This window comes from Lethenteron reissneri, chromosome 44 (genome assembly GCF_015708825.2).
Source record: "Lethenteron reissneri isolate LAM-NWPU_2019-01 chromosome 44, ASM1570882v1, whole genome shotgun sequence".
NCBI lineage: Eukaryota > Metazoa > Chordata > Hyperoartia > Petromyzontiformes > Petromyzontidae > Lethenteron > Lethenteron reissneri.
Window position 1 is genome coordinate 9,258,864 of NC_083822.1, and position 24,605 is coordinate 9,283,468.

General features: G+C 48.1%; 1 protein-coding gene across 1 annotated transcript; it reads left to right on the plus strand.

The window, feature by feature from the left end:
• Positions 1-908: 908 nt before the first annotated feature.
• LOC133353583 (alpha-1,6-mannosylglycoprotein 6-beta-N-acetylglucosaminyltransferase B-like) lies at positions 909-23,762 on the plus strand. The gene is made up of 16 exons (XM_061569945.1): positions 909-1,270; positions 4,573-4,682; positions 6,968-7,094; positions 8,795-8,886; positions 12,339-12,400; positions 13,856-14,026; positions 14,895-15,065; positions 15,257-15,426; positions 17,022-17,153; positions 18,223-18,356; positions 19,522-19,646; positions 20,811-20,957; positions 21,671-21,817; positions 22,302-22,496; positions 22,891-23,051; positions 23,459-23,762. Exons 1-16 carry the CDS (start codon positions 1,239-1,241, stop codon positions 23,649-23,651), a joined length of 2,169 nt encoding a protein of 722 aa, XP_061425929.1. The 5' UTR covers positions 909-1,238; the 3' UTR covers positions 23,652-23,762.
• Positions 23,763-24,605: the final 843 nt, after the last annotated feature.

Consider the following 24,605-nt stretch of genomic DNA (forward strand, 5'->3'; position numbering starts at 1 on the left):
ACGAGGTGGTCAGGATATTGGTCGTTGGTTCGTTAACCCCGATTGTACGGAATGTCCATTTTGATGGCATCATGCGTGATGGATTTGCTTTGCGTACTCCCGGTTTCCTACCAAAGTCGAACATTAACGGAACCGGCCAAACATCTGAATGTAGTAGCCTCTTGAAAAAAAAGAGTTGAAACTCAGGATTTCATTGAGGGAGTGACGCGGATTTATGAGCCGGTGGGCGGGGCGCAGGTGAGGGCTAGGAGCACACGTGGACAGGTGATGGCATTGATTGAGCGAGGCAACAGTAAGGTGCACATTTGAGTGGGCAGAGAATAAAACAGATCAAGAAGACAATGTGCCCCTTGATCTCTTTCCAACCCATCGGCCGCGCTGCCTTTTTTCGTGCAGATTTTTTTGTTGTTGCAGGATCTGAATCGGCACGAACAAACTGGACAGATTTCGACATGCGGTGTCTCATCGTCAGAGTCGGGCTTGCTCGAATCAATGATGAAGTTCTCGATGTTAAATCCAAGCGCCCGTTCGAAACGAGGAGGCGGGATATAGGTGTTCGTGGCATTGGTCAGTGAGCATGGTGTCACTTGAGAGATGACGGGACATCATTGAGGGGAGAGAGGTCACATGTGGGAAAGATGCGTGGCATGGGTGAGTGAACTGGGCATAGGTGAGTGAGGTGGGCATCGGTTAGGAGCAGAATAGTGGGCGAGGCACACGTGGCAAACCGCAGTTGAGAGAAGGGGGCGGGAGAGAAGGGCACAGGCGAGTTGGGAGAGCAACGGCGAAGAGCACAAAGGATGGGGGGGGGGTGACGTTCTGGTAGTCAAGTCGGGGGGGAACAATGGAAAGGGGAGGGGCGCAAGTGGCAGTGGTCCGGGTAGAACAGGTGGAAGGTAGTGGGCGGACTTGCCTGTTTGGTGGAGGAGGAGAAGCGTTCGTGTTGACATTCGTTGCAACAGGTGTCAGTTTCGCAGGCGAGAGACACTTGATTCGGGACAAGTTCTGCTCTAAGAAATCAGTCGCCGCACGTGACAAAGGGCATCGAGGCGTTGTGGGTGTGAGCAGGTAGCCTCTTCATCCAGGTGCGAACAGATCGAGACTCATCATCAACATCCGTGAGCGAGGATCTTGAGATAGCCATCGGAAGAGAAGACACGCCGATGGAGCGAATTCAGAGCGAATATTAATTCGTGTCGAGCTGCCCGCGACTCCATCTCCACGTCAGGGCACACACCATGCGTGTCTGCAGACCACCCTGCTACATGAAGTGAGTATCAAACACTTTTCGACATCACAGTATGTATTACTCTATTTCGCATTGAGTGGATCGCTCAACTGGATGTCCCATTACAGTGAAGTCTTTTCTTTGCGTCCTATAAAATAAGATTATAGATGTAATACATGAATAACCCGTCTCCATCCAATGTTTGTGTCTCCACGTGAACTCAATCAAAGCATATTTTACACAATCCGTTGGCTGCGCTTCCTTGCTGGAGTGCATATGTTATCGGCAGCGTTGGGTTATTAAATCCTTTATATTAGGTTCGTTTGCTTGCTTGCTTGCGTGCTTGTGTGCTTGCTTGCTTGCTTACGACCGTGCAAATCTTTCGGTCGTTTTTTAACCCACTTCCCGTGATCCAATCGAGCTGACATTTTGCACACAGACTCGTGCGAGACAATTAATGTTCGTGAAAAATTTTTTCCTAAATTTTACACTGTTTAGGGAAAACAAATTAAATATTTAATTACCAATTGCTTAATACTGGCAGACAATCATCTGACCCATAGGTGGCAGCCATCTCAAGCCAGAGGACGAGAGGACTCTAGCCGCCACACATATAAAGGATTTATAGTGAAAAACTTAGTTTTTACGGGTTATACTTGTTTTTCAATCTCGGTGATGATTTAGAAGTGCATGGCTCCAGTGGCTTCCTCATATCGGAACAAAGAACGTTCCAGACGGCCGCAGAAGCGCGTCTGTTAAAGCGCGCGATGCAGGTGGCCACCGTCTTTGTTCGATGGTTGCCTTCTCGTTTGTCCACAACTTTACCCTGTTTGTTTTTCTGTTCGCACGAACTTTTCTTAAAGCGTTTTACAAATCCGCAATTGTATAGCTACCTGCACAAATTTGGTATCGCTGGGATTTCGGCGGCTTGCTGACGGCCACCGAAATTCTAATTCTTGCGGAAGGCTTCTCAATGCAACGCACCTCTCCCATTGCCCCCACTGATGTCCTCTCCCCCCCCCCCCCCATGTGTGCAGATACTACTTACTCTATTGTGTGTAGGGTGTGTAGGCATGTAGATACTACTGACTATTGTGTGTAGGGTGTGTAGGCATGTAGATACTGAGTATGTTCTATCAACTTTGTACCCCCACATCTCGGGGGACGGGGGTCCACTTTCTATAACTTTCTTCTGAAAGGCTCTTATAATTTAGTCGAGCAGACAAACGGAACGCCGGACTTTTATAATAGATTTGAAAGAACGTCGCCTGAGAATGTGCGAAAGACAAAAACAACGCCGTATGTGGACTATAAAATACAAAACAAAAACCACAAAACTCAGAAAAATAAAATGTTTATCTGCTGTCCGCCAGTACCAGGAGTCAGCCTAGCAACAGGCATCCATAGCAACGGTGTCCCTAGCAACTACTGGACCAGGCAGAGCATCACAGGGAGCATGGTTTCTGGTACTGGAAGGAATGATTGATTGAATGAGGTAAGGATGAGAATGAATAATACAATCTTGATTTGAAGCTTTCGTGACTGCAGGAATCCATACTCTTTGGTTCTTTCGGTAAAGTCATGTAAGTGTAATGCGGGCGTAAATGGGCGGGGCGGATATGACGATCCGAGAGGGAGGAGTCAGGGTCACGTGGGGGAGAAGTTATAGCGGGGAGACAGGAAGCTATCTGGGTCAGTCGGGGGAGTGAAGGGTGGTGAACACGTTGGGTGGTCGCCGTGCCTCAGCCTGGTGGCTGAGGGGCTCATGACGGCGCCAGCCAGCGGGGTGGAAGAGAGAGTGGAGGATTGAGGTTGGAGATGGCGAGATAGCCACAGAGGCCACGAAGGGCTGAGGTAGGAGATGGCGAGATAGTCACAGAGGCCACGAAGGGCTGAGGTAGGAGATGGCGAGATAGCCACAGAGGCCACGAAGGGCTGACGTTGGGAGGTGGCGAGATCGCCACGCACGGAGGAACAGGGAGCAGCGATGGAGCTGCTGTGAGAGCAGCCAGAGGGCTGCACCAAGAGCCTGCAGCGGAGCTGCAGGAGCGTGGAAGGCTACGGGAGCGAAGGCAGATGTGGGGCTGCCAGGGAGAGAGTCTCAGGAGGAGTGCCGTGTGGGAAGGAGAACGCGAACCCCAAATAAAGGACACGGAGTCAGAGAGAAGCGTCTGAGTCCCTTTTATTACATAAGTATAAAAAAATAAATAAAAGAACACGACGTTTTGGTCGCAACACAAGCGTCCGTTATCAATTGAGAAAGAATGATCTGATGTTGTGGCTTTATATAGGCACGAAATAACTAGACAGCATCAATAATACAATTAGTGCACTGCTTTAATATGGGAATGTGTGATTGAATTAGGTAATGTGAATGAATAAGAGGAAGTCAAGTGCAAACAAAAAACAATACTCTGATAATTTATGCATTGTCCTTGAAACTGATTGGTCCACACCAGAGACAGCTTTCTTTAGAGCCTAGTCTCATATGGTGTTCGACCAGATGACACCAAAAGGCGCCTTTCGGCGTCATCTGTTTCAAGGACAATGCATAAGTTAGTATTGTTTTTTGTTTGCATTTGACTGCAAGTATTGTGGTTAATGTAAACATGATTCCTTGCAAAAGGTGTCAGTTTTGTTGCCAGAAAAAAAGGGGATAAACCCTATTAGTATATTTTGGTACTGGCAAAGGAGATCCCATGATAGGCCAGGGTGGTTATCTCGTGGGTCGTGTCGGGAGTCGTCAACACAGGCGGGGTGGAGCAGATGGTGGAGAAACCAGTAAGGGCAGAGTCGTTGAGAGAAGTGGACTGAGCCGATGGGAAAGATAGCACGGGCTGCTCTCTAATATTATCTTAATAAGCTTACCCATACAATATGCATCGTATTACAATTGTATCCAGTACATTTCAAAAGGATGTCAGCACCATCATAACGGTTGTTTAATGGCGCTTTATAAGTGTAAATTATTATTTTTTAAAGTGGTGTGTTAATTAACAGCGTTGTAAGATCTTCCACTGGCATCATACTGGTTGATGTGCCTTCATTCAAACTGATGACATTTTTGAAATTGCCGAAAATTATCAAAAAAATATGAACGCCCATACAAAAAAAGCATGCACAAAACTGGGCCGAAAATGGGTACACTCATGCCCATTCACAGGCCCGGTGGTGAGTACACCTTGTTCCACAGATCCTCGACTCTACTAGACTGTGGCAGGGCATTGCAGGAACGGTTGAGATGAGGTGTTTTGTACGGTGCTTGGAGCTCCTGAAGCGTTTAAGCAACGTCTACATTGAAATCCTCGTGTAATTTTCATTCCTTCGCACCCAAACCCCATCAGGATAAGCCTGCGGCTCTGCCTTGCCGTCTTCATGTCTGCGGGTCTGGTGCTGCTGCTCCTGCAGGCTCATCTAATAGAGCGGGCGGCGAGAACGGCCGTGCCTGGTCCAGGTGAGATGGTTGCTCACGTGACCCAGGTGAGATGGTTGCTCACGTGACCCAGGTGAGATGGTTGCTCACGTGGTTCACAATGCCAAATCTTAGGACTCCAAGGAGCCCAAGAGGCCTCAGTTTCATTAAATGCGGTGTTTTTTCTGGAAGACTTTGCTGTTTTTTCCAGGATTTTTCTGTTGTGTGTAGTCACTTTAAGACGTTTCTTGTTCATGTTTTTGTTTTGTTGCGGTTGCACCCGAGTCAAGAGCCGCACGGCTCACAGGGTTATACCCAATAAATTAAACTGAAACTGAAAAAAGGGACACACCAAATATCGCGTTGATTTAATATCCGAATTAACTTGAACAGCCAATAACTTGATAATACTAGTAGGCAGCTGTGTTGACCAGGTGCTCAACTGTATAGGTTTAGGCAGACACCTGTACAGGATAGGTGGAAGCCTGCGTAAGACAGGTAGACATCTGACAAGTACACCTGTATAGGACACCTGTATTGAACCTGTATAGGTTTAGGTGGACACTTACAAACATACACCTCCATTGGACAGGTGGACAACTCCATATAAAGTTCAAAGTTCAAAGTTTATTTATTAGGTATAGCCCTGTGAGCCAATCGGCTCTTGCATCGGGTGCAACCGCAACAAACACAAAACAAAAACATGAACAAGAAAACATCTTAAAGTGACTATGTGCAAACAGAAAATCCAAGAAAAGACAGCAAAATATTGCAGAAAAATCACCGTACACCAACCCTGTGCAAATATCCCAGTGGGATGCAAGTCAATATGACTGATGGACACCTACATAGAACTGAGTGGACATCTGCTGCTTTAAGTATTGTATCGTTGATGCAGACAGCAGCCCCTTGATGAGTCATGAAGGTTCCATTCCTTCAAACGTGATGTGTTTCTCGGCAGCAGCCTTCACGTACGATGTTGGCTTTACGGGCTTGCTCTTTTAAAAACCCGTGACCGTTACGAAGCTGAGAGTCAATCGGATGACGCCATTCGTGCATTTATTTTCATTATAAAATCCACAATGTATATTTACACAAGTCTGACCTTAACATGGATGATCATAGTGCAGTTCATTTTAGAGCGTTGTCTATATTTATCAGCATCAACTGTGATGTGTCCCCTGCTGAATAAATACCTCCCAAGCCATTTGCAACTATACATCTGGCTCGAGTACACAACCTCACCTTGTCTCGTATCACCCTGTATAAGAGTAGGGTCCGCAGAAGTAGACATAACAGATCTACTTCCAAAATCCCTTCGAGCTTGACCTTTTATATCCACTCGTGAGGGCTGCACTTTTCCACATGCCTGCAACTGAGAAATGTTAATGGCATGTCAAACTAAGGATTTGTAATTCTCAGAGCTAGGAATTATCCTAATTTAAAATCAAACAACTGTTTGACCATATTAACTCGTACATTTTCACAGCCGCTTGAATTCCACACATGTTTTTTCCCCAAAAATCCTGAACACGCACCCCAAACTAGAACACCACACTTCAATTTCACAATCATTGATTATTATTTTTGGTCAATAATTGGTGACCGGGCTGAGCAGCTACAGTTGAGAACCTGGTTTAATCGTTCGCGGCTGAAACCCGTGGTATTAAAACCCTTGACCTCAGCGGCGGTGGCGCCAATGCTCCCACAAATGCTCCACCTGCCCACCTGGTGCTTAAGATCTCATGAACACAAAAGCAAATGACGACTTATCACTTTTGACAAAGGGTTTGTACAATGCGATCAACAGTAATCAACCCATCAAGTGTTTGTATACGTATTTCCGTGCATTTGGGTGTTCTCTGCAATTTGTAGTTGCGTGGAGGCAGTGGCAGATACAAGGAGGCAGGGGCGATGGGGGTGATCACGTTTTGAACCCAATGACACCTGAGGTTGATTACCACTCACAGCCAACATCGGTGATGAATGCATCTGAACCGATCCTGGGCATCCCCCCGGTCAACATAGCCTTAAATGAGTTCCTGGTGTGGTGTGTAGACACAATCACTGGGGAGACGGAGGGCCAGGCGTTGTCTTCGCCACACCACCAACTCATGCGCCGTGCCGAACTTTACAGGCGCTCGCTCACAGCACTTCCCCAAGCCTGTAAAAGGCTACAATGAGGATGTTTGTCTTTGTAAGTATGTGTGTGCATCTAACCTGTATGTGCAAGCATATGTGGCTATGTACTATGTCCGTTTACCTGCCTGTTTGACTTTCTGCGTGTGGCTTCATTGTCTTTCCCTGTTTGTGTCTTCATCTTTTAGAGAGCCTAGACTCCAGTCTAAGCAGCCTGAAGAATCTCTTGGCATCTATGGATACGAAGCTGCAGAGACTGGACGGGCTGGAGAGCATCGTACAATCCTTGCGTGACCTCAACGGATCGCTCGACAGGTGAGGGCAGGGTGGGGAGGAGGGGGTTCAAATGCTGGAAAATGCCTCTCGGTAGTGGACAACAGTGCCATGATTGTAAATGGCGAAGACGAAATCTCGGTACAACGTTACCGCGTCAGTGACTGAAAAATGCCCTGAGAATCGATCTCAGCAGCATGTTGCAGTGTCGGTGACGGGAGATGGCTGAGATCTGTTCAGTGGTACAGAGTTACACATGGGCAGGAGACACCTGCGAGTTTACCCCCAGTGCAACTCTTTGCTTTTCAACCTTGCACACCGCAGCACCTCTGCTCGCTTCGTATTCAAACCCGGCGATCTGTGGCACCCTGCCGCTCGGTTTGTTCCCAAGACCTTTGGCAGCTCCCCCCACCCCCCCCGCGAGCTTGCAACCCGCGCCTTCTACGACACTGTGAGGCTCGTGAGCTAAGGCTCACACTCCCCATTTCTTGGCCGAGCACCTTGAGTCTGGCATCAACAGCTATTAGGACCGTGTTGATCACGTTTGTAATATGCCAAGTACTTTCTCCTGCCGTTGACGTCGTTCTTGTTTATGTGACCTGCATTGTGTCGTATCCCTCTAACCCACGGAAATCCCTATACATTTCGCGGCGTTGTTCTCTACAAACACCGGTTGTGCAGTGCCGAATTAAGCTTGTGCGGGGCCTGTAGCATATGTTATAAAGGGGCCTTAAGTATAAAAAAACCTAAATATTTCAACACACATTTTTCTAAATTATTTGGGTCTTTCGGTAAAGTGACGTAGATAGAACAAATAATAACAATATCACGACGTTTCTATTGCAACACAAGCAATCGTCATCAGGTGAAAACTATCGCGGGAGAGCTGCTGAGAATATTTTTGTATTATTTTTATTATTTGTTATATCTACGTGGCTTTACCAAAAGACCCAAAGAATATGAACTCCTGTAGTCACGAAAGCTTGAAGACAAATTTTTAACTTGCATAGTAAAGTAATTATATTTTTTCATTTGCTATACAGCCATATAATACAACAAATCGCTAACCTTAAACACCCAGTCGTTCATAAAAGTTGAAGGCGGTATAGTACTATAGTAATAGAGCAAGCGCAGAATTACTGAACCGGAATTGATAGCTTGAAAGTATTTAGCGCGGGGCCCTTGAAAGTGCGGGGCCAGTAGCATATGTAGCTACTACATATGTAGCTACTACATATGTAGTAGCTACTTTTGCTACTAGGATAATCCGGCAACGCGGTTGTGTCCTACTTTCTCTTAACCCTTGTTCATGGAATGGAGTTATCCGGTTCGGCCTGTCGTTCTAGACAACAATAAAACATTTACTGAGACGTTATAATTGCGACAGTTTGTGTCATTTGCACTGCGGTTTGTTTTGCATATTGGACCTTGACCAAATTGGAAGGTGAGGATAAATGTCGAGAAAACCACGACGTGACCATAGCCCGTCTGGTGTTCAGCGGGGGGGGGGGGGGGGGGGGGGGTTGAGTTGTTTGCAGCCGTGGACCTTCTTTCGAGGACGTTTGGGTTTCGGGACATTGAGTTTTTTTGCAATTTCACCTTTGAGACGCGATAAACCCGAACGCAACCCTCACACAGTGATATTTCAAGATTGATTAAAATCATTCACCGCCGGTGGGCATGCTAGCGCTTACCTGGCCCAATCTAAAGCCTTGGTGCTGATGCGATCTCTGTGCCACCAGGTGCCGCCCCTGTCAGCCAGATCAACGGCCGGAGGCCCCGGTCCAATTAGCGCCTCAGCTGCCACTGAAACAGCCTGCAGAGGTGCCTCGCGGTGAGACCACACAGCCACACCACGCGCTGAACAAAGATAACCCTCGTGTCGCCTTATAGACTCTTGGGGGCGAGTTCTGTTAGTGGGGACCTATTACGGCCGGAGCGGCACATGAAGAGGTTGGTGCGGACGAATCACGTGGCCACGGTTTCGTGAATAGACGAGATCTCCGCAATTGAATTGATGGTTGGATGGCAACACAATAGGGGTAGCAACATTCAAGCTGAAAACAGTGACATGGACATTCGCGGCTGCAACAAACGGGACGAATATAACAACGTGAACACAGTCCCCGGGTTTATCAAATCATAAAAACTGTTGAGCAGTTCGATGCGTTTTCAGGATGTACCAAGTGTTGTTCAGCATGATTTCCGACATTTTGCTCCATATGCTGGGGAGCTCCTTCGGGAACTGAATTCAGCACTGCTGTCCCTCATTGTCCGATATTTCGCTGCTCCGCGTACCGGAAGATTTTTCAGAATTCAGAAATCCCCTGGCCTCTGTCCAAGCTCCCAGAACGCGGAGCGAAACGTCGGACTTGGCGCTGAACAACACGCTGTTTGACCTGAAAACACGTTGGAACGCTGCGCAGCAGAACCGTGGAAAACATAAAGCACTACACAGTTATAATAAATAATGTAGTGTGGTCACGCCAGCATGTAATAAACTGGTTCCCATTGAAGTAAAGACACGAGCTAGATAGTAACATTTCATCGCAGTCGATAAAAAACTTAAGGTATGGCCCAACCCAAAAACAAACGCCACTTAAAGCTACACTTGTGCGTCCCAGGCTGCTTGATCTGTGAGAACAAAGATTTTATGAATCACAACGTAAAAAAAATCATCATGAGTGCTCCGGTGACGTCACTAACATCACCAGGGTGGGTAGTGGCTTGGAAAATGAGCCGGGTCGTCATTAGAACCTCGAAACAAATATTCGAGTTCTAATAAAGTGACAAGAGTCTGCGGAGTCCGTGTCTCTCCATTTGTGTCTGTGCCTCGAGGGAGCGCCCTTCGAACAAATCACACAGAATGCACCGGATCTGCTCAGATCTCGGAAGCTAAGCAGGCTTGAGCCTGGATAGAGCTTGGATGGTCGATTACCATGCACGCAACAGCTGTTGCAGGCGCCCGCGGGGTTTACGTTGTCGGCGGAGGGCAGTGCAGCAAATTCAACCTGTTGTACTGTACCTCTATGCTCCCGTGTCTACGCTCCACAGCCTTCACCCAACCCGCACTGACTACACGTGGTGGAGTTCGATCAAATGACGCGCACAGGATGGGGGAGGCCCTCATCCAGCAGTGGATCGGCAGAAGGCTGTACGCGTAGTGGGCTATTATGGAGGAGCGCCTGACAGACACGAGCAGGCCTGGTCAGCTCTTTGTGCTGGTGTCTACTGCTACCAATTCCCGATCAAGTGAATGTGGATTATTCCTTGGACCGATACACAGTCATCGATTCTTGGGTTGAGGTGGGAGGAGTTGAGCACTGTGGAAAGTAAAAATCTGACAAATGAGAGCACTGCCAGGTTAGAGGTGGTCATATGGCTCAGAGGTCTGAACACTGAGCCGGCACCATTGAGTGCCTGGGTTCAAGTCTGGGTTTCAGCCACCTGTGCTTAAACCGGGTTCTCAAGTATAGCGAGTTGATGGCTTCAGCCTGGTCACCGATGGCTGTAAAAGAAACAATCTCAGTGCGTACGATTCTGCGCTTAATTCGGCACACTTATAACTCTGAGAATGAAGCAGATGAGTTTGACTGACATGTGATAGTCACAGTCTGAAGCATGGTGGATGGGAAAGTGCTGAGCATAGATCAGAAGTAGTTCTTTGATATCCACTTTCACGGGCATTCCCTAGCATGGTTAAAATTTTCTGCAATAGATCCGAATTAAGTATTTGTCTCTTGGCACGACACCGATAGCACGATTGTGAAGTTCAGCTTATCCCACCTCTGAAAGATGAGTATGTTGTTAATTTGACACAGATGTGCAACAAATACGATTTGAATGACGCAAAATATCACAACATCCGATTACATTTGTTAACACGACTTGACACACTTTTCTTGAGACAATTTCTTTATTGAAGACACGTTCACTTGAACAGGCGGAGACTCCACTGCAACGGCCCCGAGTCTCCCGCGCATCTCCCCCTTATATACCGACCGAGGCCACGCCCCCCTTCCCGAACCTTCTCGCTGACTCTGGACGCTCGCTCCACCGGCAGACTCCACCGTCCTCTTCCGTCGCCTGACCACGCTCCCTTCTCGATCATTCCCGTAGCCATCAGTCCCTTCGCACTCACAGCTGACTCCCCGTTCATTACCTCCCGTGGCCACTAGTCCACTCGAACTGTCGGCTGACTCCCCTGTCATTACTTCCCGTGGCCACTAGTGCACTTGTACTGCAGGCTGACTCCCCTGTCATTACATCCCGTGGCCACTAGTGCACTCATACTGTCGACTGACTCCCCTGTCAGTACCTCCCGTAGCCACTAGTGCACTCATACTGTCGGCTGACTCCCCTGCCAGTACCTCCCGTGGCCACTAGTCCACTCACACCGCGGATAGACTCTACTAGCCATTTCAAATTTATGTAAGTCGCTTTGTGATGTCACGTTTCGGAAGTCGTTCTCCTACACACGGCAGTGCACTGCTTACCCGCGGCAGCTCTGAATAGAAATCACGTCACCTCACGGCAAATTTGGAATCCCGATTGGGACAATCACGGCGGAAAGTGCTCGTAGGTCACCGGATCTCTCAAGGCCTTCAAAGAGACTCCCGAAGTATGAGTTAAGTTCGACGAGCCTACTTGGAGTACCTCGGATACAAACTGGACGTCCAAAATCTCCGGCATCCCTTCAGAGGCAACCCTCTCACCCTGTCAAATTCACCTCCCCGACCCCGCCCCCCCCCCCCAAATCGTAAATAATTATAGGGCCTAGGACAAGAGCTCTCTGCACAGGGGAGGGAACACCCGTCCCCTTAAGCCATTGCTCGTCATTGTAAGGCCCGCGGGCCACTGACGGCCCCCTTGTGGCCTTTAGCGCGGCCGCCGACAATACACAAATGTGAAAACATCCCAACATCATCATTGCCGTGCTGCTGTCAAACCCCCAATTGGTGTCAAATGTGTGACAGCACCTCACACTGATCATGTCTTATCGGCGAAAGTGCCCCCCCCCCCTCTGAAAATGAGTGAAGGACACTGCCTTAAACTGACCCCCTCCCCCCAGTTGCAAGATCAGACAATTAACCCTCGAAGCAAACCAATACGTAGTCCAGACACAACTTAACTGTTAAGACATTTTAGTGCATTGGTACGCTGTTTTTTGCATGAAAGAAAGACAAATGCAGATTTCTGCTAAATGAATAATATGTTGAGTCTCCTGGCTCATTGTAAAACAACAACAGCAACAAAAAGCCATGAAAGTCGCAATGTGTCCTGTAGCTTCACAGGACTGCGAAGTTCCACGGGACCCCGGCTTCCCGCTGTGCGGCGAGAAAGTGAAGGTGCGTCCGTCTCGCGTCTTCGCTTCGCCCGCCCGCCCGCCACGGGCTTCAGGTTTCACGCCGGCGGGCGGAGGTGTGCCACGTGGGTCAGGACGCATCGACGCGTATTCGCTGTGCACGTGCATGGTGAACTTCTTTCGCGCCGTACGTCGCCAACGGCGCTCGTTAGAAAACGTTCGTGACGCTTGTGATCGTGTTTTTTTTTTTTAAACAAGGCTGCGTTGAAAATGTTTGCCGGTAGAATGTTGTTGAAATTATGAGAATAATTATAATATAATAATCATTTACATTTATTTGTAAGGCGCCTTCCACTAATGTTCTTGGTTTTTTCGGTACAGTCACATAGAAGGGAAATAATAAAATAAAATAATAAAATACAATTCTCACGACGTTTCGGCCACAACGCAAGCAGCCGTGTTGTAGCCGAAACGTCGTGAGAATTGTATTTTATTATGTTTTATTTTTATTATTTTATTATTTCCCTTCTACGTGACTTTACCGAAAGAACCAAGAAGATGAATCCCTGCAGTCACGAAAGCTTTAAATCGAAATTCCACTAATGTCTCAAGGCGCCTTCTAAGAATAAGGAAAGGCCAAGATAGACAGAGAAGATAAATAGAATAAACGGACTTAAGAAGATGTGTTTTTAGACGAGATTTAGAAGTGTCTACATTGTCGGAAAAACGAATTTCCATCGGTCTGGAATTCCACAACCGTGGCGGCACAACCACGGCAAGCTGCCCGCTCACCCCAGGAACGCAGCCGGGATCGAGGTACGCAGAGAAGGACGGAGTCTGCAGATCTTAACGACCTTGAGGGGACGTACGGATGAATTGACTCGTCAATATATGGTGGTGCCAGCCCATGCAAGGCTTTAAAAACTCGAGGATTACTATTAATATCGTCAAGGCAACGATGATTACAAGTCTCGTGGTGATTACTGCCATGATGATGATGATAACGAGGAATAACGATGGTTATGATCCTCAACATGATGACGATGATGATAGTGATGATTATAGCCGGATGAAAACAACTTTATTGGATGCTAATGGTGCGGAGAAGTTATGGTTTTGATAATGCTGATGGGAATGACTTGATGATAATAATTAAATATATTTATATTTTAAATATGATGCTGCGTTGGCAGTGGTGCACAAAAGAACAATCAACCTTTCTGTTTTGGGCAGTGTTATCAACAAACGTGTGATCTTTAACGATCGTAAGTGATAATTGTGACGATGTCAAAATTGACAATAACTTAACGATTATGACTATGACACAGAATGCCATGATGTGAATAGGTGGTGGTGATGATGATGAATTGCTGATGATAACAACATGTTTATATATTGTATGGTAACTGCCAAGTGACGATAAATATTGATGATAATGTGTGTCATCACCATCATGATGTGTGCCATCATCATCGTCGTCGTCGTTATTGTCCACCAGTACCTGCAGAACAGGTGGACCAGCGACCCGTGCTACTCGCACTACGGAGTGAACGGCTCCACGTGCTCCATCATCTCCTACCTGGGCCAGGTGGAGAGCTTCTGCCCTCCTCGTCGTCAAGCAGGACCCAACACAACTGGGATTCCCCCCAAGCCCCCGAAGGACACAGAGGTTCTGTCTCAGCTCTCACCACCACAGCACCTCCGATTACCGCGTTTGGCTACGTCGAGGGCGAAAGAAGTTCAACAAAGATGTTCAGCTTTCCAAAAGGGCTCCAACCTGTTCTAGATTTGAAACTTTCGTGACTGCAAGGATTCATACTCTTAGTTTTTTCGGTAAAGTCACGTAGGTAAAATATGAAATTAAAATTAATAAAAATTAAATAATAAAAAATAAAAAATCACGACGTTTCGGAGGCAACACAAGTCTCCGTCACTTGATGCAGCAAATATGGCTGTGACGGTCCCACCTGATGACGGAGACTTGTGTTGCCTCCGAAACGTCGTGATTTTTTATTTATTATTATTTTATTTTTATTAATTTTAATTTCATTTTTTACCTACGTGACTTTACTGAAAAAACTGAGAGTATAGCTCTAACCTGTTTTCGTCCGTCCATCATCATGGTTGCGGACATCAGCCAGAGTCAATACACTGCTTGATGCGGCGCCCCAAGTCGTAGCCGTCACAAATGGAGCTACCTCGCACGAGCTTAAACTATGACTTCAGAATACAATATTTAGAAAATAAACGGAATATATTTGGGGGAATTTTTTAGATACAGTATATGTAAAAACGGCGTTCCCTGTCAAAGAGATGCATGCTTATACTCTTATCCGGTTTTAAGATCATATCTTTATCGATCTCCTGTCCATCTGGATGTCTGCTTCTCTGTCTCTCTACTTGTCTGTCTCTTTGTCCCTCTGTCCCCACTCTCTGTCCATCCATCTACCCACCCCACCCACCTGTCTCCTCTTTGTTCCATCCTCGTCGTCCTCATCCCGTGCGTGCGCTCTGCCCCGCGTCAGTGGCGTCTGCAGGCGGCGATGCGACGCAGCGTGAGCGCTCTGCTCGCGCTCACGGAGCGGTACAGAGCCATGGAAGCGGTGCGCTTCATGGAGCGGCGGCTCCAGCAGACCGAGCGGACGTGGTCGACTGCGGCGCACGACCTCGCGGCTCGGACGAACGGGACTTCGCGTGCCCGCATGAAGGCACGCGCGCCCGCTCCGCTCAATAAATGCCCAAGTATCGGTTAACTCGCTACGCTTGGACTCGCTACGCTTGGGCATAGCGAGTCAACCAATTGGGGACCGTGATTCATAAACACGCAATCTTACCCACCTTTCTTGACAAACGTTTCGGAGGCTGCTCTGATCTCCCACCATCGATCGCCCCTCAACAGATCCTCGTGCACCTGGGCCTGCTGACTGGGGCCAGCGGGCGGTGGTTCAACTCGGGCACGGGTCGGGGCGGTCCCCTCGGGGAGCTGGTGCAGTGGGCCGACGCGCTGGCCGCCCTGCACGCCCTCGGCCACTCGCTCTCGATCGCCGCCACGCTGCCCGACCTGCACAGGTGACCGCCGGGGCCTCTCACCCTGCCTCCCTCGCGTACGCGGAAGGGGGGGGGACAAAATAAACAACGGTTGCGCAATGCTCACGGTTGGCATGGGCCCCCCAAGCAAGGAATTAAATGGGGCCCTATCCCCTCTTCAATTCCGCCCCCCCCCACATCACCCCTCCGAGGCACCCGTTGGGAGGTAAGCCCCGTGTGGCGAGCATGCCACGTCTGGCAACATTTTTCCCGAGTTGACTTAGGAGAAGCCAGGACCAGTTGATGTACAACGCTTGCTGTTCCTCTTTTTTCGTACAGCTGATGTAGACGCAGAGCGACAACTACAATTTCACATTCGGGTGGTCAAAGCCAGCGAAACGTCGGACTACTCAAATTGTAAATGTTGTAGATTTACTCTCCAACACACCGGTGTGCAGAAGTAGTAACTAATTGGCGTTTTGTTTACGTGACAAACCCCTTACTAATTGGCTGTGTGGGGTGGTGGAGGATTACGACACATTTATACTTACGCGATCTAACCCACAAACCTTTAATATGAATAATATTGCTACGTGTTAAACTAGTCAAAGCCAGATAGTTTTCATCGATCCCATTTTCCTTGGCAAGGGCGCTGACACTGTGCGAGTCGTTGTATAAAGGAGCTCCGACGAGGTGTAGAAAGAGAGGGAGGTGAGACCAATGCCGGATTAAGCTAGTGCAGGGCCTGTAGCATATGCCATAACGGGGCCCTAAATAAATAAAAACACGTAAATATTAAAAAACAACTTTTTAACTTGCATAGCAAAGTAATTGTATTTTTCATTTGCTATGCAGCCAAATAATACGACAAATCGCTTACCTTAAATACCAAGTCGTTCATAAAAGTTGAAGGCAGTATAGTGCTATAGTAATAGAGCAAGTGCAGAATCACTGAACCGGACTTGATAGCTTGAAAGCATTTAGCGCGGGGCCCTTGAAAGTGCGGGGCCCGTAGCATATGTTTGCTACTAGGAGAATCCGGCACTGGGTGAGACCTTTATTTCATAGTTAACAACGAGGGCTTTCAACAACGCAATTCGCGAAGCCAGAATTTCGGCGGCCTGCCTCGCCCGTCGTCCCCACTGATGTCCTCTTCTCCCCCCCCCCATGTGTACAGGTACTACTGACTATTGTATGTAGGGTGTGTAGGCATATCGATACTACTGACTCTATTGTATGTAGCAGGGAGGCAGGGGAGGCAGAGCCTCATCTATCATGCTCCAATGAAAATAGCTGTTACGAAAATAAATAAAAAAGAATAATCGAATCAAATAAATTTAAAGATTTTGTGTTATAAATGTAATTTCTGTACGATTCCAATAATTTTTATAGTCAAAATCGCCGAATTTGCGGAGCTCGGCTGCAAATACAGGAAGAGACGAGAGGTGAGGCAGCGACGAGCTCAGCCTCCCCTCGCTATGCAAAGTGAGCGGCCTGACAGAGGGGGGAGCTGTCAGTCACACCCACGTGCCCAGGCTGAGCCCCCCATGAATTTGGTCGCCTTATCAGAATCTCCTTGAGCCCCAAAAAGTGCCATGTTTCTCTGAGTGAACTCGGACCCATTCTGTGCCCTCCAGGTTGCTCGGCGTGCCCCCAGGCAATGGTGCCTGTCCCATCGAGAAGGCTTTGCCCTTTGACCTCATCTTCACCGACTACTTGGGCATCGAGCAAATGAGCAAGAGCATGGGCTTGTCTTTCCGGGAGTACGCGTGAGTCGAATGCAGTCGAAATAACACTAATTAGTAACACTAATAGCGCTCATTAGTAATTCATAACACTATGTAATAATTGATACCACTAACAGCACTGATTAATTCTTAATTTCACAGATAGCACTAACTAATAACACTGGTCAATACACTTTTTCTGGCATAAGTTATTCCAACGGCTTTACGGTAATTTTGGGGTGCTGATTCCAAATCTGGCATCAGTTTTTGTCTATCACATCAGGGTTTTTGAGATATCAAATATTGCATTTTCAATAAAAACTGCAGAAGAAAAATATTAAATAAATGTGGATATCTACATAAAATGATATTATAAACACACTATCCTAAAAATACAGCACCATATTTTAACATTAAAGCAGTCACTGACTCGCAACAACTTGTAATCATAAGTGACAGAGTTAATTTCGGGTAAAATCAATGAAAATGGGGTATGCCGATAGCATAAAAATGAGATGTGATAGAGCAAATCTGAGATCAGATTTGGAATCAGCACCCTGAAATTAGTCTAGAACAGCTGCAAAAGTCCAGGCCAGAAAAAAAGTTTTTTTGTTGTTGACCAGTGTAATTGATAAATGCAAACACTAGTAATGCTGATTGGAGTGGAGGGACACACTGCTATGAACCCATCAAAACCCGAGTTCGACACCCAGCCGAGTGGCGAGCGTTATCTGAAGTGGTCCTGGATGCTACTCCACGACTTCACCAACCCGCACTGATCATTGTAGTCAAGTACAGTATGGTCAAACAACCCCTATGACCGACATGGTATGGGTGGAAGGCTTTGTTCATCAAGGACTTGACAAGGGGGATAATATTAAACACAGATTATGAATGGATATTTGAAGCTTTCGCGACTGCAGGAATCCATACTCTTTTGTTCTTTCGGTAAAGTCACGTAGGTATACAATAAAATTATACCTACGTGACTTTACCGACAGAACCAAAGAGTATAAATGGATAATTAAAATTTGTATTATTAATAGGCATACGTAATACAAACTCAACACATGTATTAATCACCCTGTGTTGTCCATCTGTGGCGGTGCAGGTGTCGCTACCGCGTGGTGGACACTTTCGGCACGGAGCCGGCTTTCAACCACGAGGCCTACGCCACCAAGAACGGCTTCAAGTCCGGATGGGGCCACTGGAACCTGCAGCCCCAGCAGTACATGACCATGTTCCGTACGTCCTCGCTCGACACACTTCATCCGGGCATGAGTTTCTGGTTCAACATTTTTTGCCATTTTTTGTGTTTTCAAGGACAAGACCGAAAATCTTTTAGTCAAGTTTTCGTAGCGTTAAAATTTTGCCATAATTCAACATGCATTTGTGCGAACAAAAGTGGCGTCACCTGATGCCACGTGACACCAGTTTTCTCGGGAAAAGCAAGGAGTGATGCCAAACAAGTGACGTCATTTGCCACGAGGTCATACTTTTGGATTCAATACGAAACAAACTTTTTTTCTTTTCCAATCGTCCAAAATTTAGAGTCTCGGATAAATTTTCGGATTTTTTTTGTCAGATTCATCCGAAAATCAGGAACACATCACGAATATTATCTAAAAAAGGACAAAATATCCCCCGTTTCGCCTGGGGCAATTGCTGTTCACGAGCACCTATTAGAGCCAGCGAGGTGCAAGAAGGGTTGATGTGTTAACTGGGGCCTCAAGACTCGGCAGAACACGACCATCATATTCTGATATTTGAAATACTGTACAATTGTTTGTGTTTAAGTTTTTTTCCCCCAGTAATCTATTTGTCTAACGTGTAACTGTTAATTTTCTATAGATGTTCCCATATCCGACATTGGTCAGATGTGTCCGCGTTATAGCAGGTAGTCCGTCATGCGCTAGACTCTGTTATAGCGAGTCGTCCGTCACATGCTAGACTTGCCTTATAGCGAGTAGTCCATGACGCGGTAGGCTCGTGTTACAGCGGGCGTGGTGCGCGTTAAGTGAAAAACGTTCCATAAACGAAAAACCGCGTTAAAGTGAAAACGCGTAGTGTGACCGCACGTTAAACGGGGATTTACTGTACAGTAAATACATGCAGTGCTGCTTGGTTTATGCACTTTTCTGCATTAAACAAATGTTCTATAGTGGCGCAGCAGTTAGCGCACAGCGCTATCGAACTGGCAATCAAGTTGTTCCTCGGCCACAGCTAACATCAGTGCCGAGTGATATCCCAACCGGTCCTGTGCCTCACCTAGGTCAACTCAGCTTAACAATAAGCAGCTGGTGCGGCGTGTAAACATTAGCACCGAGGGGACAAAGGTGGTGGGCACAAATCCCCAGCGGTGGAGGTTAAATAACGGCTGGTGGTGGTGACGATGTTTGTGGATCGGCAGCGCACACTCCGGACAACTCGTTCCTGGGCTTCATGAGCGAAGTCATCAGCGAGAAGCAAAAGGTCACGATCCCCAAGGACGAACGCATGGCGATGGTGTACGGCAAGAAAGAGGAGATGTGGAAGGTAGTTGAGTAGGGGCGAAGCGTTGCGTCGCGACATCGAGTGACGCAGGCTGACCTCCTGCAGGGAAATTGTTTCAAAAATGCTCCATCGTTAAGGTGCTTTGTACCATTTGTCTACACTGCGGTTTTAACTCAGGCGTCCTGTCCAACCAATGGGCACAAGACCTATGCATTGTAATAGGACCCATAAATAACAAAAACGTCGTGATTTATTTTATTTTATACCTACGTGACTTTACCAAAAAAAACAAAGAGTATAGTGTTGTAGTTGTTACATCGGCAGTAATAATTATCAGGGTCCATAATGGAGGTTTTTGGGTTAGATCGCTTAAATATATAAATGTGTCGTTAAAACCCGCCACCACCCAACACGGCCAACTAGTAAGGGTTGTCACGTAAACAAAACGTGGCCAATTCGTCACGAGAACAGCACACCAGTGTGTTGGAGAGCCAAGTCACAACATTTACAATCGGAGTACGACATTTCGCCAGTAATTACAACTAGCTTCATCAGGCGACAGCCAGATTTGTGGAGAAGTCTAACTGTTTTGTTCCTTATATAGAGGCGTAGATGTGTTGACCACCCTTCTGCGCTCTTGCACAATGTGGGAGGGGGGGGGGATTACTAAGGTAATGTACATTATGCGAGCACTTTGAACTTGTCCTTCCTATCTATTGTGTTTATTAAAATAGCCCTACCAACGGTAAACCCTATTGAACTACGCTGCCCTATGCATGCATTTAAATAATGTATTATTTGATGATTCGCCTACGTGTTAAATTTCCAGGGTGCCCACTGGATTCGAACACGTGAACCTCCGTAACACGTGGTGAACGTGCTACCCTCTTGGCTGCATCACCACTCAAAAAGCCCCCAGCACGTGGAGGACGTCAGACATCCTGGGCATTGAGGCTTAAAGCCTTGAGCCAGTGGTAGAAATTCCATCATCCTATGGCAGGGACGAGTCTCTCCATCGGACACAAAGTGGTACCTATTTTATTTACCCTGAAGGGAACGATGGGGTTGAATCAGCACCCCACCAGGAATTGAACTCACGACCTTGTGATTGCGAGCCTCTCGCTCTACCGCCGAGCCACAAACACATCGTGAATGAAGTGCCCTCGTCATGTTATAACGATGATCACGTGTGCTTTTCTGGCACAGGGAAAGGAGCAGTACCTGAAGGTGATCTCTCGCCACATGGCCGTGCACGGCACGGTGGGGGGCAGCCTGACATCATTACCGAATTTTGTGCTCAACCATGGCCTCCTCTCCCAGCGTGACATCCAACTCCTCCTCCGCAGGGCCAAGGTGCTTGCTGCAATCCCGCAGGTCGCCAGGGGGTATGGATCTAAAGTTTACCAAACTTCTGGGAGCGGGCCGTCCATAAATGACGTCACGCACCTGGGGGGGGGGGGGTCAGACAATTTTGACGATGTGTGACAAGGGCGGGGCGGGTGGGATTTGAGAAATGTGACCTCACTTAAAAATGCGCAACTTTAAATAAATATAGACAACACGCTCTACTTAATTAAATATCGCGTGACGTCATTTATGGACGGCCCCAAGGCTCAACCGGGACACAGGATGAGCTGGCAGCTGTCACATCAGGCAGCCCTGTGTCCACTTTTGGATAGCTGAAGCCACTCAACCGCATGCACCACCCAAATCAGTGAGTGGCGGCCTCCGTGCTCTGACATTGGCCCCACCAACTTCTCAAAGACCCCCCCCACCTGCTCATCAGGTAGCCCTGCCAATTCCTCTGCCAACCCTGCCCACGACTCAGGTAGTCCTGCCCTTTGCCCCATATCACGAGTTGAGCAACAGGTCAGGAAATTCTAGCGGTTGAGTGGGCACGGCTATGCAATAGTTGGCGGAGCTGACGGAGAGAGGGGGGGCTGCCAGGTACACCACGTGCCCCGGTTGAGCCTGCCCAGAAATGTAGTCGCTTTAACCATGTAACCTAGGCTTTATAACCCCCCTCCGCCCCATCCCCCCCACCGTGTGATCGATGATGGCCGCAGATGTTTGTGGGGCTGGGCTTCCCGTACGAGGGTCCGGCGCCGCTGGAGGCCATCGCCAGCGGTTGCGTCTTCCTGATGCCGCGCTTCGACCCGCCGCACTCATCCCACAGCACCGCCTTCTTCAAGGGCAAGCCCACGTCTCGCCTGGTGAGCGAGGCGGCTCGGAGGCTTGCGGCACAGCCATCGTCGCGAGACGAGATTTCTTCTCCCGTAACGTGGCGTAGCGTGGTCGCTGCGGGCTCCGGAGCAATAGCCACCAGCTAGGGCCCCATTCAGCCCCGTTGGGTTCCGGTGCGGTTGCACCGCCTGCACACTCGATAGCTAGTCCACTGCGCTCTGTCGCATAGTTCCTCGTGGAGCCATTGTGGCCTCGATGAGTTAGGTGGAAAAAATTATGACTGGTTTATGAGTCCGAGAATCAATGCCAGTCCATAGGTTCTCACTGAATGTAACCGTGTACATCTCTGTGCAAGTCTATGGGTCTCTATTCACAGCTTGTGGGTTCTGTGTGAGTCTGTGGACTGTTTTCAGGGTTTATCTCCTCGTCGAATATTCTCCGGGTCACCGATTGAGTGGAAAAAGAAAATCTTTCTCGTATACCTGATGTGGTGTGCTGGGCACGCTGGCGCAGGTAACGTCGCAGCACCCGTACGCGGAGCGCTTCATCGGTAGACCACACGTGTGGACGGTGGACGTGCGAAACCTGTCGGAGGTGGAGGCGGCCGTGATCGCCATCAAATCGTTGCCGGCCATGGAGCCGTTCCTCCCGTACGAGTTCACAGCCCAAGGGATGCTCGAGAGGGTGTACGCTTACCTCACTCACCAGGTGGGACTGCTCGCTCACTCGCTCGTACTCGCTCCCTTGGGCAATCGCTCTGTCACTCGTTAACCTGCCCACTAACTCACGTGCTCGTGAGCTGAACTGGCTCACGAACAAGGTGGCACGGAAGTCAGAGGTCAGAAAAACTGAGATGGCACAAGCTCTGCATCTCTGAACTCTGAGCTCCAATCCAGGTTTCAACCGCCCGTGGTGGAGCGAGTTGATGGTCTCTGCTCACTTAGAAAGTGATTGCCACAAATGACTGCACAAACAGAAAAAAAAACACACAGACACACACAGCTACATTAAAATTTACCTAATGGAATAATTAAATTTAGTTTAAATCACCGGGTTTAAATCAAGCCGCGACACGTCCAACTATTGTCGTTTGTTCGTGAAGGACTTCTGCTCGCCGGGGCCACGGAGATGGCCTCCCAGCAGCGCGATGCAAGCGGTGGCGTCGGAGGGCGGCGTCTCGTGCCAGGACGCGTGCTGGGCACGTGGCCTCGTTTGCGAGCCGTCCTTCTTCCCCCTCGTCAACACGCAGGAGGTCTTTACCAGGTGGGAGACCGCATCAAAATACTTCCTGTTAAAGGAGAGGTAAAGGTATGAAGACCTGCAAGTGCTTGGTTACACCACTGCTGGCAGAAGGGCCTCCAAATAAAGCGAGCGCTCTGGAGGGTATTTGGCCTACTCTTCCCCCAAGATAGACGTCATGTAAAGGGGGTGAGCGGTGCCTGCACTTTACCCCACCATACCTGCCGATCACCAAAAGGCACTTGTGTCCAATTATTCAACAACAAAACCTTGCAGATTGCTTCAACTGCCACAGCAGGCGATCAAATGTAACCGGCAGACCTCTGCATTGCAAATGCAGCGCTCTCACCGTTACACCATCCGCGATGCTGCTAAGCACGTGGCAACTTGCCACGGCAACAGCATGCCACTTGCGACGCGCGTGCACACAGGTTGGGCCTGCGGTGCGGCACGGTGGAGAGGCGAGCGAGCCACCTGGTGCCCGCATTCACCCGCAACGGGAGCCACTGCCTGCTCCAGGAGGAGACGCTCCTCTTCAGCTGCGCCGGTGCCGGTGAGACCCGGGTGTGCCCCTGCCGCGACTTTCGACGGGGCCAGGTAGCGCTGTGCCGGGACTGCTTGTGACAGGCTGCGTGGCGGCACGAAGCGGGCCGAGCATCGACAATCGAAGATTTAACCCTTGCAATTTTAACCCCCCCGCGCGCTGTATTTAATCGTGTCGCCAATTCCGTGGGAGAGATGCGGTTCTGCGGCCGTCTGTAACGCTCTTCCTTCAGATATTAGGAAGCCACTGGAGCTATGCACTTTTAATCTAGATTGAAAACGCATTTTTTTAGAAATGCTTTTTTGTTGTTTTAGTTTGTCCTTCCTCCGCACCTGCTGTTATCATGGTTGGCTATGTATGGTGTGAAAGAAGTTCAACATACATACATAATAAAATAAAACATAATAAAATAATTCTCACGACGTTTCGGCCACAACGCAAGCAGCCGTCCTCAGGTGAAGAACAGGTCTGTCGAGAAAACAGAGACTCTGTGATAGAGTCTGATGACAGAGTCTGTCTTCTCGACAGACCTGTTCTTCACCTGAGGACGGCTGCTTGCGTTGTGGCCAAAACGTCGTGAGAATTATTTTATTATGTTTTATTTTTATTATTTTATTATTCCTATTCTACGTGACTTTACCAAAAGAACCTAAGAAGATGAATCCCTGCAGTCACGAAAGCTTAAAATCGAAAAATGCATACATAAGCGAAGTGTTTTTGGGTTTTACCGCCTGCTGATCAACCCAAAAACACATTGGAGAGCTGCACACCAGAGCCCCGAACATTATGCAGTTTTTTTTTTTACAAAAGCATTTGAATGTTGGTTCTATGGAATACAGAACCTAAATAAAACAGTATCCACCGTTATGGACTCAAATTATTTTTTAAGACCGTGTCTGGAAAAATGAACCCTGCGATTTACCGAGTGTTTGCCGATGTTAAAATCCCTTTACTCGTCGCAAGAGGTCACCGCAATGGAGCTGGCACCACTGAAATCATGATTTCACATCCGGACAGCGACCTGCGATTTAAAA

Coding starts and splice junctions, on each gene's coding strand:
- LOC133353583 (XM_061569945.1), top strand. CDS start 1,239: ATGCGTGTCTGCAGACCACCCTGCTACATGAA. Junction 15,066..15,256: donor CTTCGCGTGCCCGCATGAAG/GCACGCGCGCCC, acceptor GCCCCTCAACAG/ATCCTCGTGCACCTGGGCCT. Junction 19,647..20,810: donor AGAAAGAGGAGATGTGGAAG/GTAGTTGAGTAG, acceptor TTTCTGGCACAG/GGAAAGGAGCAGTACCTGAA.